Below are 19,931 nucleotides of genomic sequence, written 5' to 3' on the forward strand. Positions count from 1 at the left end.
GAATCTCCTGATCGTTTTCATCAAACCATGCTAACTGCTTGACTGAATCATGCTTTTCCATATGTCCCGCTACTGCTTCCTTAATAATGGACTCCAGCATTTTCCCAATGACAGAAGTTAGGCTAACTGGTCTATAGTTTCCTGCTTTTTGTCTGCCTTCTTTTTTAAATAGGACATTTTTTAAATTTCGTGCGGTTTTCCAATCTGCTGGGACTGCCCCAGAATCCAGGGAATCCAGGGATGCATCCACTATCTCAGTTAACTAGACCAGGAATCAGACCTAGGAATCCTGGTCAATAAGGCACAGTTACTCGTTACTCATCGCCTTAAGCCATTAATGAGCGACTTTTATCAATGTTTGAACTGTAGGTGTAGAGCCTCTCTGCATAATGTGCCTAAATTTCAGCCACTATTCAGCTGTTGCAATTTACTGTTCTTTCCCCCTTTTTCGCAGAATGCTGTTTTATTGAATCGCAGTAGTTGCAAACATAGAGGGCAATTCTGTGCTGTGTACTCATAACTATTGGAAAGTGCATCCAGGCTGACCAAAATCCCTTTCACTTAAGACACTTAACAGCAATCAGCGATCTTTATCCGTTCTATCTTAAGTTGGATTTAGAGCTATATCCCATGGCTCAAAGGACAATGTTCCAGCCAAGAGCACTGTTCAGGGGTCTGCATGTTTATGACTTGACAATCTCACTGTTTTTTCCACAGAAGTGTTCTGCTCAAAAATTGAAGCCAATAAGTATACATTGCACAATTGTGTCTAATTCCAAGTTGCAATTAGGAATTTTCCAGCTAAATAGTGCATACTTTAATTATTTTGTTCTTCTGATTGGATGTGATCTCATCAATATGAAAACCTGTGGTTCAAATGATAATTTTGAAATGCTTTCACTGTAGAGTTACTCCATATTTCTCTCTTGAAAGTGTTTTATTGCACACAGATTCATCACGAGGGGCTTAGTTTGGCTTACAGCTATCTGCTGTGGGTAAATTGCATGGTGTACAAATGGAGCTGTGGCAATCTGAGTCTGATCTGAACAAGTTAGTGAAGTGGGGGAAGGCAATGGCTACTGTTTTGTGTGAACAGTATATCTTCTAAGAAAAGGATCTGTTGTCTTATCCTTTTGGTTTGTTTTGCCCTTCAAAATTATAAAAATGCGCTGTTTCAAAAAGCTGATCATGGCACAGTGATGAAAACTAGTTGAGAAGCTCGTTTGAATCTTCACCAATTGGTGGTAGGCTAAAGTAGTGAATATTTGCAGAGACTTTAAACATTCCCGCTTAGTCTTTGAGTTTGGAGATTTTTCAAGTATATTTTTTTCAAAACCCAAAATGATGAGTATCTTTTAACCTGGCATTACTGGTAATGGTATCACTAATTTTGTAGAAAATCCATCAACCATATACCAAATAAAAATACATTAATTACATGCAAATACATCACCAAGTGTGCCACTTTGCACATGGGCGAAGTAAACACACTCCGAGCCACAAACAGAGGAAGGGATCAGAGGACAGCGTGAACTGGAAGAGTGATTCCTTAATTACTGAAATATAAACCATTTTACAACGTTCAACTGAACAATACGAAGGTACATTCATGGCCAGACTTTGATGTCAAAATAACGGTGAGGTTAATGACGTCGCCGTTATTTATGCGTAAATGGTGCAGCAACTCCAGGGGAGGAGCGAATATCCAAAAGTTGCTGCCCGAGTTATCTTTGTGAAATGGCATCTCATTGTTTACCTCACCATTGACATGCCATGAAGTTGTTATATGTGCGCGGTAGATGCCGATTACACCCACCGCAGATATTTCGGGCTAGTAATTAGTAGTACAAGTTACCCCTTTAATGATGTGATTAATTATTAATTACTGCCAATCAACCTCTCTGGTACTGAAAATTAGCTATTACAAGTGTGGCGTCTCATTCCTTCAGGTTTTAAATTTTTAAAGGAGATTGAAAAATATTTAAATTTTACATTTCTTTTGTCTTTTTTTTTCCAATCCAATCTTTCTTTTCCCCTCTATTTCTCTTTCTGTACCTAATTTGACATTGAATTCCCCCACTCTAATTCGTCCTCCTTCTCAGTCCTTCTGTTTATTTCCCAATCCTTAAATCTCATTGGTTAAAGATATATCTTGTTGCTTATTCTGTTCACTCGGGTACCAGATGCCTGTTTTTCTCGCTGTGCCATTATAAGCTTGCACTTTCAGCAACTTTGTGGGCAACATTATTTTGAGCTGAAGGGCAAGTCTAACTAACAGTGGATGCTGTTAAATACCCTGCTATGCCGCCCGGCCGGCATCTCCTGGGGGAGGGGGGGTCCCAGCAGGCTGTTGGAGGGCTCCTGGTGCTGCAGTAGGTGAGTAGAAACTTTAAATTTTTTATTTATTGATTGATTTTTTAATTATTTTTTTTATTTTTTATTCTTTAATTTTTTTGATTTATTAATTAATTTATTATTGATGATGGCTCTTTATTTGTAAAAGTGAAGTGTTTAATGCTTGTAAACTTCCCTTACAACCCCCCCCCCCCCCCAGCCCCCACCCCATCTCTCGTTCCCTGCGCCTAATTTATAAAGTGTAGGCAAGATTTTTCTGAGCGTACAAAAATCTACACTTACTCCATTCTAAGTTAGTTTAGAGTAAGTTTTCGCTGCCTAAACTTGCAAAACAGGCTTAAGTGGCTGGCAATGCACCCTTTTGGAAAAAAAAAACTGTTCTAAAACAAAACTATTCTAACTCATTAGAATTGGAGCAAACTAAATGCCGAGAATTGCAATTTCTAAGATACTCCATTCTTAACTAGTTGCTCCAAAAAAATAGGAGCAACTCAAGCCGAAACTTGAGTACCTGAGTCCTCTGTACTTTCCCAGACCCTGAACATCTTTACCAGAACTAACAACTACGGTGTTATCAAGTGGAACTATTACTTTCACGGAGAAGCCGCTTCTTTGGAAGTAGACAAACAAAACTGTCAAAAAGAATTTATAACTTGGGAGGCAAAGTAGTTACAGTTTGAAATTCCTGGTTTCCTTTGTCTATTTCTCTAAGACTCGGCTTCACACCTGATCACAATTATAAATTGTTTGTCAAAGGAGGCATTAACATTTCAAACTAGCTGTTCCAGTCATCAAAGCTGATTTATCTTGATTGATTTCTGAACTCTTGACCAGAAGACTGTGTCCTGTCTTCTCTTTTCAAATTTCGAGGAAGAGGATAGTTTTGATTTTGACCGTTACTATTTTTTTTTAAATACACAGGATAAGACATAAATTCTCTTTGTTGCATACAAGTTCATTTCACTGCCAAGATATCAAAGAAGTACCGTGTTATTCCAATGAGAGGGATATCAGTCCAGCTATTTTGTAATCCCAAAAGCATAAGCTGACATCAACCCATAATAACATTTAGAGACCTGAACAAAGCCTAAATGGAGAAAAGTTAAAAATGGTAACCGTGTCCATTATTGGATACCTGCCAACTACCATAAAATTCCATCAGAGAATACCATAAGAGGTTTTGGAGCTGCCAAGTGGCAGGCAAGTGATCACAATAAGTACTGCCCTTTAGACCTTCCTTTTGTAACTGGTGCTTCTGCATTAGTTGTCAAGCTGCCATTCAGAGATCAGTACGTCTCTTGTCCCTTATGAACCATTTTTACACCCAGTTCATCACTCTCTTTCACTGCGTCAACTATATATTCAACTGTGCTCCTTTGCACCATCCTGCTGAAAAACCTGTCCAAACTATTTCAACGAAAAATAAAAAGATAAAAAAAAGAAACTGGATGATCAAAAAGGAGGAGGGGGAATGCTAATACCTTGGAATCTAATAACATTGGATTATTCTGGCTGGTTTGGAATTAAAAGCCAGTATCTGCTTGAGCAACGTGACCATGTTCTGTGCCTCCATTCCCCATGTCCATTTGTTGGTCCGCATTTTTGACTGGTTGGTCCCAACCTGCTACCTCCTGGTACTGCTTCTTAAATTTGATAGTTTATCCCATTCCAAACTGATTTAAAAATCTAGCATTGACTTGACAGAAAGAAGTTACAAGCTGAATAAGCACTTCATTTGTTTTAGTCCAGGAGGAATAGTGTTGATCACATTAACCAATGCAACTGGCTGTTTCATAACGAATGAGTTGAGGAACATGGATGTAATTCTCGAAAAACGGTTGTCATTAAAATGAAAGCAGAGGGAATTCAATTTTTTGTTCCATAAATTTCAAAAGCGACCTTATTTATCTCGTATATACATGGTACAAAGAAATTTCCCATGAGGTTGAAACAGAGGCAGTTTATTTTTTTCGTTGATTATTTGCTATGTGTATTTGCTAATCTGCATCCAAATCTGGATGCATATTATTTCTTCCTGGAACTTGACATTCAGAATGCCAATTCAGTCCTTAGCCAACTAAGGAGCTAATGTGCAGTAATCTAGGTTGATGATGATTGATCTTTAATGACCTTATACCTTTCAGTTTACCCCTCAACGTCAAGCTGGTAAATTCATTGAAGCAAGTTGTCGCTACCTGTGAGCCATGGTTTTTTTCACCTCACGGGTGACGACATCTTGGTCCTTCTTGAATTTTCCCCACCTAGCTAAACTTTCCATCATCTTCCCCACCTAAACGTCCACTCCCACCCCCCCCCAATCCAACTTCACAAACTTCTGCCTGTATCTTATCCTGCACAGAGTCCCACTCACCTATCACCTCTATCCTTGCTGACCTATATTGGCTTTCGATCCCCAATGCCACGACTTAAAAATTCTCATCCTCGTGTTTGAATTCCTTCGTAGCTTCGTCCCTCCCTATCTCTGTTACCTCCTCCACACCGACAACCCCCTTCCCAATAACTCTCTCTCTGACTCTGGCCTCTTGTGCAGCCCCACTACCTCCCTTTACCCCACCATTGGCGGCCCGACGCTCTGTAATTCCTGCCTTAAACCACCACCCTCCCGTCTCTTCACCTTAGGACAGTCCTTAAAACCCACCTCTTTGACCACCCCTCCTAATGTCTCCTCCTTTGACTTGTTGTCTATTTTCATCTGATTATGCTTCTGTGAAACATTTTGGGACTTCTTTCTACAGGAAGCTGTTAGTACATTTCCTGGCAATGACACCAGCAAATTACTAAGCATGAATATATAATGAATGGTCTCTGATGGGAATTGCCATTGATAACAAATCCATTTATGTGATTGAGTAAGAGCTGGATCCCATCTGTTCCTCTCCATGAGTTAGTAAACAACTTCAGAGTCATTACAAGTTAACAATTGTACTAAATAAATGGTGCCCTGCTGAGTGAACATTTGTTGAAGTATTTTTTTCCTCTTTCTGTATAGATCCAAGTTGTCACAGGAATGTTAGCAATAATATATTAGCAGATACACGGCATTCTATCCAGCTCAATTTTGGGCTGGTGGGGTGGGAGGGGTAGCGATTGGATTGAGGAACCAAGAATATCTTTTTCCGTGTTCACTGTTTTTAGCACTGGAAAGGGATCTAAAGTGATGCTCCCTAGTTTGCACTTGCATCTATTTTTTTTGTTGCTATTTATAATCACAGGGAAATCTACCTCATTGTCTTAACAGCTGCAAAGTGACTTATTTTAGGGGCTGCATATAGTGAATGCCACAAGTCCCGACCAGAATGGAGATGATTGGGTAATTCTCCCGTCAATCATGCCTGCTCTAAGCGATGGATTGATTTACACACATAATTTGTACTGTGTGACTATCCTCCCCTCACTGTATTTTCCACTTGTAGGGGAGACCAAAACCAAGGGTCATCAATATAAAATAGTCACTAATAAATTCAATAAAGAATGCAGGAGAAACTTCTTCATATAGAGTGGTTAGAATGTGGATCTCACTACCACATGGAATAGTTAAGGCAAGTAGCATAGTTGCATTTAAGGGGAAGCTAGATAAGTACATGAAATGAATAGAAGGATATGCTGATAGTGAGATGGAGAGGTGGGAGGAGGCTCGTGTGAAGGATAAACACTGGCACTGACCAGTTGGGCCGAATGGCCTGTGTCTGTGCTGTAGAGTCTATGTAATTCTATGTAATGGAGACATTTTCCATAGAATAAAACAACTTTATTGATGGAATCTGTTTTCCCCATGACCCATGAATATGTTGATAAGGTGAGATGAGGTAGGGTGGGAGGAGGCTTTTGTAAAGCTAAAAACTGGTATGGACCATTTGGGCTGAATGGCCTGTTTCTGTGCTGTACATACTATGTGATATGTATGTAATCACCCTGCTTTTATTGGGGTACTCTTGGGAGAGTTGCGGTCATGAGTTTTGTTTGCTGTAATGTCCTGTCCTTCCCCCAACTCATTGACTGACAAAGTGGTGTCAATATACTCACTCCTTATTTTAAAAGTAGAATGTGAATGTTAATGCGTTTTAACTTAAAGCAAAATTTATGTTGATTTGTGCTAATTATTATACATACTTAATATTGAGCAGTTGAAACTTGGCCCTAGCTACAATTTTATTAAAAACATGATTTAACAGAGTTGGTTTCCTTCTGGGGTAGAGAATTTCAAAGCGTCACAACCCTCTGAGAAGAAATTCCTCCTCGTCTCTGTTTTAAATGGGCAACCCCTTATTCTGAAACTCTGCCCACAAGGAGAAACATCCTCTCTGCATCTACTCTGTCGCCCCTCCCCCCCCTCCTCAGAATCTTGTATGTTTCAATAAGATCACCTCTAAGACTTTTAAACTCCAGTGAGTATAGGTTCAACCTTTCTTCGTAAGTCAACCCCTTCATCTCTGGAATCAGTCTAGTGAACTTACTCTGGACTGCCTCTGATGCCGGTTGCCGCTGCTAACCCTGGCCGAAAGGCCTCCAACCGCCACCCCCCCCCCCCCCCCCCCAATCCTCTCATCCTCCCCTCTCTCCCCTCATCCCCCCCCCACCACCGCCCCCTCATTCCCCCCCCCACCACCGCCCCCTCATCCCCCCCCCCCCCACCGCCCCCTCATCCCACCGCCCCCTCATCCCCCCCCCCACCACCGCCCCCTCATCCCCCCCCCCCCCCACCGCCCCCTCATCCCCCCCCCCCCACCGCCCCCTCATCCCCCCCCCCCCCACCGCCCCCTCATCCCCCCCCCCCCCACCGCCCCCTCATCCCACCGCCCCCTCATCCCCCCCCCCACCGCCCCCCCCCACCACCGCCCCCTCATCCCCCCCCCCACCACCGCCCCCTCATCCCCCCCCCCCCCACCGCCCCCTCATCCCACCGCCCCCTCATCCCCTCCCCCACCGCCCCCTCATCCCCTCCCCCACCGCCCCCTCATCCCCTCCCCCACCGCCCCCTCACCACCCGCCGCCCCCTCATACCGCCCCCTCATCCCCCCCACCCCCACCGCCCCCTCATCCCCCCCCACCCCCACCGCCCCCTCATCCCCCCGCCCACCGCCCCCTCATTCCCCCCGCCCACCGCCCCCTCATCCCCCACCCCACCACCGCCCCCTCATTTCCCCCCCCCACCGCCCCCTCATTCCCCCCCCCTCATCCCCCCCCCACAACCCCCTCATCCCCCCCCTCATATTCCTCCCCCTGCCTTTCATATTCCTCCTCCCCCCCCCCCCCCCCCTCATATTCTTCCCCCCACCCCCTCTCATATTCCCCCCCTCCCCGCCCCCCTGCTCTGCTGCTGTCCAGGCTGTGGAACTGCATCTGCTGCGCTGATTTCCTTATCTGTGCTGATTTTGTTAACTGCCCAGAAGGTTTTTTCAGAGTGGTCACATATGCCGTCCTAAGAAAAATTGGAGCTGCCCAAACTTTCTTAAATGGCCAGAATTGACACGGGTGGTAGGTTACGCCCCCAATGGATAAAAAAAATCCTAGCCTAAAAAGAAAATTCTACCTAAGTGAATTACACTAGCGCAGAAACTTTTTGGAAACTTGGAAATTTTAATTTGCTCAAAAAAAACGGTGCAAGCCAAAAAAATGACGCACATTGGGGAAAATTGAGCCCCATATGTTAGTGTGACACAATGGCAATGATGGATTATTTATTGCATTCTTTCTTGCTGGTCACAGCACACACAGATTTAAAATTGATTTCTGCTAGCTGTTTCTTAGGCTGCAGAAATACAATTTCCAGACTGGCTCCTTGCACGTCAAGACGAAGTCTTGGAATGTGTAGTTTGATTGCTGCCATTGTCCTTGGATGCAAATCATTCAACATGTTTGGAACTGATCAGTGGATCAGACTATTCTGTTCAGTTCAAGTATCATACGTGATTGACTTTTTTTTAATGTAATAGGCTTGATTGACAGCCGTATCTGTGCTGAAGACTTGATTCAGGTTTGAGGGATGGGCAGGGCCATGATTCTTTGTAGATGCTTTGACACACAACTCTGTAGCTAGAAGCTAGAAGTTTACTTTTGAATGCCAGCCATCAGAGGTACAAGCATACAGACTTCGGCGCAAAATCTTAGCTGACACTCCAGTGCAATACTGAAGGAGTGCTGCACTGTTGGAGGGGCCGTCTTTTGGATGAGAAGTTAAACCGAGGCATCATCTGTTCTTTCAAGTGGACGCGTAAAAGATTCTATGGCATCATTTTGAAGAAGAGCAGGGTAACTCTCCCCAATGTTATGGCCAATATTTATCCCTCAACCAACATCACTAAAAGAAAATTATCTGGTCCTTGTAACATGGCTGTTTGTGGGATCTTGCTGTGTGCAAATTGGCTGCCGTATTTCCTACATTATAACAGTGATTACAAAAGTACTTGATTGTTTGTAAAGCGCTTTGGAATGTTCTGAGGTCCTAAAAAGCACTATATAAATTCAAGTCTTTCTTTTCAGCCAGAGGTCTCCGTAGCAGCAAGTAATCAGGTCAGAAATAACTAACTGTGTTTTGAAGGTCCGTTCATGGTTAATGCTTTTTTTTTGATATTTTGAGATGATCAATTAAAGTTTATAATTACTATAAGCATTTTATTTATACTAAGTACTGTTCCTTTATTTGTTTTTATGTTCAATAAATATGTGCAGTGATTTTGAATCTTGAGCCAACGTCTGATTGACCTGTTGCCTGACCGGAGTCTTTCCAGCATTTTCTGTCTTTATCTAATTGGCAAAAGTCCAGAGTGGAGATGAGGAGACATTGTTTTATGCAGCGAGTTATGACCGAGAATATACTGCTTGAAAGGCTGGTAGAAGCAGATTCATAGTAACTTTTCAAATGTAATTTGACAAATACTTGAAAAGGAGAAATTTGCAGGGCTATGGGGAAAGAGCAGGGGAGTGAGAATAATTGGCTAGCTCTTTCAAACAGTCGGCACAGGCACAATGGGCCGAATGGCCTTCTGTGCTGTATGATCCTATGATTTTTGAATAAGGGTTATTGTTCAACCTTTCAAAGTCAGGATCAAGTGGCATCGTGTAATATATCCAGTAAATTGAAGTACGTTGGTGAGGGTTCTCTATTCAACCCAAGTCTTGTGTTCACCTAGATCCTAGAAGGCACACTCTGTTTTGTAAAGGGATGTGCGGTCCAATTACAGGAGTGACGAGTGATATCTGGTGTTAAAAACCCAACAGTTAGTGACAGTCAGCATTTCATTGGCAAACACTCCATTAATAATGGGTCAGTGTGTGACATTATTCTCTAATGCAAACAGGTGGAATTGGACTCTTTCTATGGGCGATCGTGCAACAAATTATCCTCACCCAGGCCTTGATTAATTCCATTGTTGACATGGCTATTTTTCAAAAAGGCTTTAGTGTGTGTAACAGCTGTGGAGAGGTATAAAAATCTTGCTCAGCTCTCTGGGGAGATGAAAGTAATCTAAGGTTTTCTTTACTCAAGGAAATCAAGTTTTAACCTGAATTCATTATTTTAACAGACTTCAGTAAACAACACGTTGTAGTTTTGAGCTAGTTTGCTTAAATTCTTTAAAATTATATCAAGGCATATTCTAACTAAAATAAATTGATTCTATTCACCGATATGGCTATAGTTTCACAAACATTTTTTTCTGTTAACGTACATGTTATATTTTAAAAGTAAACAATGGGCTCACTTTTCCCCAATGATGCTTTTTTGGTGTATTGCAAGAGTTCTGCCCGTTTTTTTTTTGGCCCCGACTACTCCAAAAAAATGACTTGCAAGTTTCCCCATTCTATTTTTTGAAATTGGCATCGTGCAGCCTGTCCTTTAGCTTCGAGGGGGTGTAGCCTAATATCACTGAAAAAACGATGCCCTCCCCTTCTGCACATGCGCAAAAAAAAGGAACGTTTTTGACGTGATTGCTATGGGCGCGCATGCCCAGTACAGATCCTAGTCTGCATTTGGCCATTTTTAAAGAGCCAGTTGTGTGTGAGAACTTTAATTCTCAGTGGAAAAATCGGAGCTGTACTACAATATGCAACGTGGCTCAAGGACCAAGAATTTCTTACAGGATCAAGTGGAGGCACTGGTTACTGTAATTGAGGCCAGATGGCATGAGCTGCACACCAGCAGAGGTCACACAAAAGTTTCATCAAAAGAAATGAAGAAATGCTGGAACCAACTTGCAGAAGATTGCTGTGTAATGGTGACCACCCCAAGGTCTGGAGGCCAGTGCAGAAAGATGTGGCAGGACCTTGGTCAAGTAGTTAGTGTAAGTAATATTTTCATTTATTCACTGGAATTGCAATTGTAAATGTGACCACCAATGTAAGTCCCACCCAGCAGAAAGACACCCTCTCTTTATTAAAAAAAAATTATTTTCATCTTTACAGAGGAAGGTGGCACACAACAAAAGGGAAAGAACTCGAACAGGAGGAGGCCCGGCAAATCTGCACCCACTGACACCCTTGGAAGACGGTCGCTGCTTTGATGGGTCCTGTCTGGAGAAAAGCAACCACCACTGCACAAGCTGAGTCCAGGAAGAGGGTAAGTCCTGCAAATTCCACACTCTGGCTTTGCTAAATGTTAAGTACTGCACGGGCTAGCTTCGGTTCATGGGGATGTCTCCGTCGGTTGATGTGATGTGCTATCATTCATCGTGGTCCTTCAAATGAGCCTGCTGCCTGCGTTATGTGAGCATACTCATGCCACCCTGCTTCCTCCTCTGCTGCTAACCATTTGTCTGTTCTGTTATATTTTGCAGAACTTGAGACCAACCCTGACGAGGCTGAAGCCGATGCAGAAGAAGATTCAAACGTGGACAAGCCTGAAGAGGAGAACATCTTCCAAACTGACCTTCCAGACCAAGAGCATAGGGGTGAGAGGGAGGGAATGGATGAAGCCACCACTCTTGTACTCACTCTAGAGGAAGTGCAGGTGCCGCCTATTGAGGTGCCAGACCCTTTCCTGAGTGGGACATTCCATGGTTTCTCAGTCCGAGGCTGCGGGTCCCAGTGGGATGCAGCGAGCCACACCCAGGGTGAGGAGGGGAAGGAGAGCACTCTCCTGAGGTGCAGGATCTAACAGATGTGGTTCAGATGATGGCAATGAGTGCGGAGGGCATTGACCGTACGCGATCATTCCTGGACACCATCAGTGGGGTGGATGATTAGGTATCGGGACTGTCTGGAGAAGTAACAACACTCTCTCGAGAAATGGGAACACTGTCGGCGAACATGAGGGAGGGAATGTCGCAGGTAGTTGAGACACTCGGCACATGAGGGAGGGAATGTCTGAGTTAACTACTGCAATAAGAGAACCCGCCCAGATCCCGTGGCCATTGACAGAATCAACTCCCACTCCAATCCGCAGACCAGCCTTTGAAGAAGCCCAGGCCGAGATGCTCGAAAGAATAAGCTTGGTACCAACCCGAGAATCGCTGCGCCACCACCTGCGGGCAGGGGTGGAATCAACAAGACCAAACGCAGCGGGTGGTCTTAGAATAAGGTGGAGGAGAGATGGGTGCAGCCTTTCTTTGCTGCTGGGGAAACTTGGATATTTTAATTTACGACAAAAAAACAGTGCAGACAACTGGGAAAAATTGAACCCAATGTTCTCTGCTACAATTTAAGAATATTAGACTTTTTGGTAACTTTCGGGGCCTGTGTTTGATATTTTATATTCTGCCTGTTGTCACTTTGCCTGCTGATCTTCACCATACCTAGGACAGGCTATCGGCTATTAACCACATCTTTTCAATTTAGCCAGTCAAAAGTTCTGTACTCTGAGATCTCCACATTTTCAGCATTGTATAGTAACTGTGCGTATGTAGAATATTGTATTACCCGAGAGTCCCTGAGGAAAAGGGGGGAAAATCAAGAGTTTCCTGCGATGCCATTAATTAGAGTCAGCTCATGATAACCAGAGGAGTTGTTGGGTCAAATTCCATGCTATTGCCAGTTCAGTGTCCTCTATTTTGCTGTGTGTCTTGCCACAAAGCTCAGATGTAAGTTGAGCTTTGCCAGCTTACATTCGGCTGATTGATGTTTTATCTAGCTCTGGTGTATTTATGTATAAATATTTCAAAATAAGTAATGGCAATTAAAAAAACAAATGCAGGTACGACATTGGAATAAATACTTGTCTTTTTTTTGAAGTAAGGGGACAGAAGCACTTTGCACTGAGTAGTTGCATAATGGTTTAATCATGCCATATGTTTGCTCTGCTGTATCACTTTCTTTGTTTGCTGACTGGAGGAGCAGTGTGTCAATTCTGTGTGCTAAGCATTTGGGGGGGATTGCTTCCAGGTGCCGTTAAGGCTAGTTAACAGAGATGCTTTTCTTGTCAATTGTCAAGGGGTGACAGCTTGCCTGAAGAGCAGTGACAGAGTTGCTGAAGAAGACTATGAGATACGTAGTGTAACTGGTCCCAAACGTGGGCGACTCAACCGGGAGCAGCAGGTAACACAAATCTTTTTTTCTCTAATGATGGATATTACAGTATTAATAAGTGTCACAACACCATTACCCATTTTTTAAACTTTCAAATTATCAAGCTGTTTTTTTTTGTTCATCTGTCTTTCAATGTTTGAAACCTTCTGATTAGTCGTTTTAAAGTTGTTGTTTGAGAACTGTGTTTAAAAATAAATCAGATCTGTGCTTAACCAACTTTTGCTGTCTGGATATACACTTGAGTCAACCAACAAACCAAATTATTCTGGTCCCAAGCCCTGATTAAATTACATACCCTTCACTGTGTAATTACATGCTATTCTTCATATCAATACTGTATTAGATATCTAAATATGAAATCCTACCCCGCCCCCATTCATTGCCCCTTAGTTGCTAGGCCTCTGTCAATCTCTCAGTGATATTCTAAGTGATATTATGGCATTCTAATTACCCACATAACTACATACGATACCCTGAATGATATAATGAATGATTATTAAGAATAGTTGGGATTTTAGGACTAATACACAAGTGACTGAGTTAGTTATATTTGCCTAATTAGAATTACAATTTTTTTAACTTACCTCGATTCCTATTATCTAGCAATTGATTACACAATGAACTATTTTCTTATTGATCCTGTTAGTTTCCAATTTAGCATTAAGTTGCTTGCAACAGACCTCATCAAATACTTTGAAAGTTATGACACACAGTATTGGCTTTCATTCACTAATTTGGTTACAAAAGCATGCAAAGCAATTAATGAAGCATAAACCAGCAATAGTTCAGATAGATCGCCTTTACTCCAGGATATGTACAAATTGCTTCCTTTATAAGCAGACTTCAATAGTTTTCCCACGATATGCAGACGACTCCTGATAATTCATTTATTTTTTGGTGCTAAATTGTTTTAATTATCTAGTAATTCAAATTAAGTGACGTAAATGAACAAAGTAAAGTAGAAATTTGTATAACACAGAAACGGGCCATCCGGCCCAACAGGCCTATGCCGGTGTTTAGGCTCCACATGCGCATCCTCTCACCCGATCAACATATTCTTCAATTCCTTTCTCCCTCATGTACTTATCTAGTTTCCCCGTAAAAAGGGAACTCGGGAGAAACTTCCCTATCCAGTGAGTGGTGAGAATGCAGAACTTGCTACCACATGGTAAAGGCGAATAACATAGCTGCATTTACGGGGAACCTAGATAAGTACATGCGGGAGAAAGAAATTGAAGGATATGTTGATCGGGTGAGAGGATGCACGTTGGAAGCCTAAACACTGGCATAGGCCTGTTGGGCCGGATGGCCTGTTTCTGTGCGATACAAATTTCTACTTTATCTTGTTCATTTACGTCACTTAATTTGAATTACTAAATAATTAAGACAATTTAGCACCAAAAAATAACTTTGAATTATCAGGAGTCGTCTGTATATAGTGGGAAAACTATTGAAGTCTGCTTATAAAGGAAGCAATTTGAGCATATCCTGGAGTAAAGGCGATCTCTGAACTAATGCTGGTTTATGCTTCATTAATTGCTTTGTATGCTTTTGTAACCAAATTAGTGAATGAAAGCCAATACTTTGTGTCATAACTTTCAAAGTATTTGATGAGGTATGTTGCAAGCAACTTAATGCTAAATTGGAAACTAACAGGATCAATAAGGAAATAGTTCATTGTGTAATCAATTGCTAGATAATAGGAATCGAGGTAAGTTTAAAAAAAATTGTAATTCTAATTCGGCAAATATAACTAACGCAGTCACTTGTGTATTGGTCCTAAAATCCCAACTATTCTTAATCATTCATTATATCATTCAGGGTATCGTATGTAGTTATGTGGGTAATTAGAATGCTCCAACAAGAGGAATATCACTCCGAGATTGACAGAGGCCTAGCAACTATGGGGCAATGAATGGGGGCGGGGTAGGATTTCATATTTAGATATCTAATACAATATTGATATGAAGAATGGCATATGTAATTGCATAGTGAAGGGTATGTAATTTAATCAGGGTTTGGGACCAGAATAATTTGGTTTGTTGATTGACTCAAGTGTATATCCAGACAGCAAAGGTTGGTTCGGTAAGTGCAAACTAGGGGCCATAAATATAAGAATCATTAATAAATCCAATACGGACTGCAGGAGAAGCTTCTTTACGCAGAGAGTGAATAGAATGTGGAATTTGCTATCACATGGAGTGGCTGAGGTGACCAGCGTAGATGCATTTAAGAGAAAGTTAGATAAACACATGAGGGAGAAACCATTTTAAACATTCACTCCCTCCACCACTGGCGCACCGTGGCTGCAGTGTGCACTGTGTACAAGATACACTACAGCAACTCGCCATGGCTTCTTCGACAGCACCTTTCAAACCCGCCTAGAAGGACAAGGTGCATGGGAAGCAGGCACATGGGAACACCATCACCTCAATGTTCCCATCCGAGTCTCACACCATCCTGACTTGGAAATATATCACCATTCCTTCATTATCTCTCAGTCAAAATCCTGGAACTCCCTCCCTAATAGCACTGTGGGAGTACTTTCGCCATACAGACTGCAACGGTTCAAGAAGGCGGCTCACCACTGTCTCGAGGGTAATTGGGGCGGGCAAATTAATATTGTTCTTGCCAGAAAGCCCACATCCCAGGAATGAATATTGTTTAAAAAAGGAACAGAGTGTTATTCTAATAGGGTGAGATGAAGTAGGGTGGGAGGAGACTCATGTGAAGCCTAAACACTGGCACAGACCTGTCGGGCCGAATTGCCTGTTTCCATGCTGTATATTCTATGTAATATCTTGAATATGAAGTAAACTAGATAGGCTGAATACCTATCCCCAGCTGTCTTCCTCCTCATTCATACTTGTTTAGTGTACTGGAATAGTCAGTTCTATTGTGTACAAACTGCTTGCATGAACAGTGTTCCACCGAATTTAAAATTATTACAGTTGAACCTGTTGGTTCATATTTGTTAGGTAGTTTTTTGAAGAAGAATGTGTGAATGTTTGAAGTTATTTAAGTAAATCCATCTGACATTCCGAAATCTTATTACAGGTTAAAACTCCCTTATCCGGCACCATGAACAAATTGAACTCCTTTCTCGCTGCCGCTGGCCTGACCCCGCAATCCACCATTTCTTCCCCCCCCCCCCCCCCCCCATGATCACTCTGCCGCACTCCCAGCCCCAAGCCAGCCAGCCCCGATATCCCCTTGCTCAGTACCTGTACCATCCAATTTAACGTGACCTCCCCTCGTCCGGCAAAATCCCTTATCCGGCACAGGCTAGGTCCCGAGGGTGCCAGATAAGTGAGGTTCAACCTGTACCTTATCTGTGTGTGAGTATAACTAACCTTCTGTAACTCCGTGCTGCAGGTCCTTTCTACATACAGCAGTTGTCTCCAGTACAGGTTGAAATGCTTTGTAACAAATCGTTGACCCATGCTGTTGTATAGTTCTAATCACGGGACTTTTTTTGCTGACTGTTAGTTACCGAAGCTGTTTGATGGCTGCCACTTCTATTTCATGGGCCCCTTCAAAACTCGCAAGAAAGAAGAGCTTGTTCATTTGGTCAAGGTCGGTGGGGGCCAGGTCATTGCCCGGCAGCCCAAGCCTGATAGCGATGTGACTCAGAGCATCAACACCGTGGCCTACCATGCACTCCCTGGCTCGGATCAGTCGTTCTGTACACAGTACATCATCTATGACAAAGACAGTAACTACAAGCCTGAGAAAGTGAGGCTGGGCAAAGTGTGGACTACCCATTCCGCATGGCTGATTGACTGCGTGAAATCATTTGAACTGCTTTCAGTTACTGTGCCCTAATGGAATTAAAGCTATACGTGGAGTTGATTTATTTTAGAAAATTAAGACTAAAAGCAATGTGCGTCTATGTGCTAGTGATTAAAAATTATGAAAAAAAATTGCTTTAAAATGTAAAAGCAGCTCAGAGAAAATATGAATAACATTAAAATTATGGGTCAAAGTTTGATTAAACTAATCACTGTAAAAATTGCTTTATAATGACCTTCCTCTGCTAACTTCACTTATACTGTGTCATATTAAGTATTCATTATGCTAAATTAAGCTCATTCAATAAAAAGATTTATTTTATATCTTGCTCTACACGTTTTTCACACTCAATTTGTTTTAACATGAAAGGAATAATGAAATACATGTGTTTAACTTGAATCCAGACATGCTGTGTGCCAGCATTTGTAGGTCTGCTTTAATCCTTTCATTATTAATGTGTTGGTTATGAAATCATGCGCTTTGTAATAAGTGTTTGTCCCAGTTAAGTCTGTCCATTTGCTTGGGTTCAGGCCAAATCATAGAAATGAAAAGCACAATTTAAATAAAACAAAATTCGGTTTGAATCTGTGAAACTGTTCTTAATTTACTCAGGTCTGTAATTTAACGATAATTGGGATCGTCATGGTAGTCCAATTCCAGTCAGGAAGGAGAGCAGTACAGTAAAACTTCCATCATTGTTTGTTGTAGCACCTTACCGTATAATTATCAACAGTAGTGTCAGCTAAGGTCAGTCAGTCAGTGCTGTGAAAAGCTTACTGAATTTTTGGAAATGAAGAACTCAGACGATGTCATAAAATCAAATAGCATAGAAGGAGGCCATTCGGCCCTTTCATGCCTGTGCCAGCTCTTTGAAAGAATCACAGAATGGTTACAGCACAAAAGGAGGCCATTCAACCCGTTGAGCCCGTGCCAGCTCTCTGCAAGAGCACTTTAGCTAGTCCCTTTCCTTATAGCCCTGCAGTTTTTTTCCTTCAGGTACTTATCCAATTCCCTTTTGAAAGCCACGATTTGGGTCTGCCTCCACCACCCTTTCAGGCAGTGCATTCCAGATCCTAACCTCATGTCGCCTTTGGTTCTTTTGCCGATCACCTTGAATCTGTGTCCTCTGGTTCTCGACCCATCCGCCAATGGGAACAGTTTCTCTCTATGTACTCTGACTAGTCTAGACCCCTCATGATTTTGAATATCTCTATCAAATCTCCTCTCAACCTTCCCTGCTCTTGAGAATCCCAGCTTCTCCAGTAACTGAAGTCCCTCATCCCTGGAATCATTGTCGTAAATCTTTTCTTCACCCTCTCTAAAGCCTTCACATCCTTCCTAAAGTACGGTACCCAGAATTGAACACAATACTCCAGTTGAGACCGAACCAGTATTTTATTCAGGTTCGCCATAACTTGCTTTTGTACTCTCTCGGGCCGAAATTCAGGGTCCCGGGAGGGACCGTTACTGCAGGTTTTCGGCATCCAATCGGCAAAATTGATTAGCCGACGTGTTCTGGTCCATTGGCCCCCCCCCCCGATGCACATTCATCGCAGGGGCTTTTTCAGCGGTGAGCACTTGCACCGAAATCAGTCGACTGTAAAGGGCTTGCGGCTGTGGTGATGTCATCAGCGTGCGCACTGCTGCTACGTGGCCATGCCACTCATATTAAAGTATAAAAAGTTTTTAAACAGTGCTCCGCCAGCTTTTTGGGTCGGTACACTTTTCCGTGATACTTGACACCGCTGGAGGAGGACAACGGAGGATTTATGCAATCGGGGGTATTTTTGCTGCAAACTTTTGCTTTTGGTTTTTTTTGTATTTGTTTAACCTGCTGAGTGCTCTTTATAATTTTTTGGAGAGTTTTTAGAACTTTGAGCTCTGACTCATTAGTGAAGGCTTCATTCTGTTCTCCAGAGGCCTGTTTGTCGGGGTACAGCCTTCAAACACAATGGGATCAGTGTTGACAGGGGAACACCTTGTACACCTTGTCAGACGCAGGGCGGCACGGAGGAGAAGGCGGTGCCTTCAGCAACGTGCAGAGAGGCAGCGGGCAAGGAAGGCAGCAGCCATGCCTGCGCAACATCCAGAAGGGCCTGTAAATGTGTGCAGACCTGCACGTAGAGAGGGTGTCCAGGAGGCAGATGGCATCAGGAGGAGGGTCAGGTAGGCTGATTCCTTCACCACCACCCCCACCCACCCACATACTGGGCCAGAAGCCTGGCCAGCAACAGCCTGCAGAGACACGCGACCATGAGGAGGACCAGGGAGATGGCCATCATCCAGTGGGAGGTGGCCAACACAGAGCTGGGGGAAGGAGACCCTACCCTCAAAAGGGTCTACAGACGTCAATTCTCCTTCCTTGAGGTCAGTGATGAGCAATGCCTGCAAAGGCTGAGATTCAGAAAGGAAGTACTGAGGGAGCACTGCAATGTGTTCCGCCAAGATCTGGAGCCTCACACAATGCTCCGGACCGCCCTGACTATTGAGACCAATGTCACCAAAGCTCTGAAGTTTTGTGCTATGGGGCCTTTCCAGTCTGTGACTGCAGACATTGACAACATTTCTCAATTTTCTGCACATCGCTCCATCCAGCAGGTTACTGATGGACTACATCTCATTCCCGATGATGAGGGACAAGTCGGTGGAGCGGCAGGCCAGATTTGCCCGCATTGAAGGGTTCCCAAGGGTGCAGAGTGCGATCGACTGCACACGTTGGGCTGAGGGCACCACACCACCACCCCGAGATCTTTGTGAGAGTGGAACCCCTTGCGGTTGACAATGTGACCACCAGTGTCTGATTCTGGCAGTTGTTGCGAGGTACCTAGGCTGCAGCCACGATTCATTCATTCTGCGCCAGACCAGTGTGTCCGCCCTCTTCATCGACCCAAATCAGGATTGTGGTTGGCTGCTTGGCGACAAGGGATATCCCCTGTCCACCTGGCTGCTCACTCCACTGCGGAACCCCAGGACAGCAGCAGAGCATGCATACAATGAGGCTCATTCTGGCACCAGGTGCATCATTGCTTGAGGATCCCACTGCAGTGCTCAGAGATTTCGTTGCCTGGACCGGTCTAGTGGCGCCTAGCAGTACTCTCCTGAATGGGTCTTCATATTCGTGGTGGTCTGCTGCATGCTACACCACCTAGCCCTCATGAGGGGATAGCTGTTGGAGTTTGAGCCAGTAGTACCACCTAATGATGAGGAGGTGCAGGAGGAGGAGGATCCCTGTCGCCACCCAGCCAGGAGACATCATCCCCATCACAACCCTGCAAGGGAGGTGCAGCTATGTTTGATAGCTGCTC

General features: G+C 43.4%; 1 protein-coding gene across 2 annotated transcripts in view; it reads left to right on the forward strand.

The window, feature by feature from the left end:
* Positions 1-17,190, forward strand: part of bard1 (BRCA1 associated RING domain 1) — a 228,838-nt gene extending 211,648 nt beyond the window's left edge. The window contains exons 10-11 of one of the 2 annotated variants that reach the window (XM_070876214.1): positions 12,740-12,843; positions 16,324-17,190. In XM_070876214.1, the coding sequence (XP_070732315.1) occupies positions 12,740-12,843; positions 16,324-16,659 (440 nt within the window). In that variant the 3' untranslated portion in view covers positions 16,660-17,190. Of the gene's footprint in view, positions 1-8,856; positions 8,887-12,739; positions 12,844-16,323 lie in introns of those variants that run through there. The other variant, XM_070876215.1, reaches the window with a different exon arrangement.
* The last annotated feature ends 2,741 nt before the right edge of the window (positions 17,191-19,931 follow it).

This window comes from Pristiophorus japonicus, chromosome 3 (assembly GCF_044704955.1).
Source record: "Pristiophorus japonicus isolate sPriJap1 chromosome 3, sPriJap1.hap1, whole genome shotgun sequence".
Lineage (NCBI taxonomy): Eukaryota > Metazoa > Chordata > Chondrichthyes > Pristiophoridae > Pristiophorus > Pristiophorus japonicus.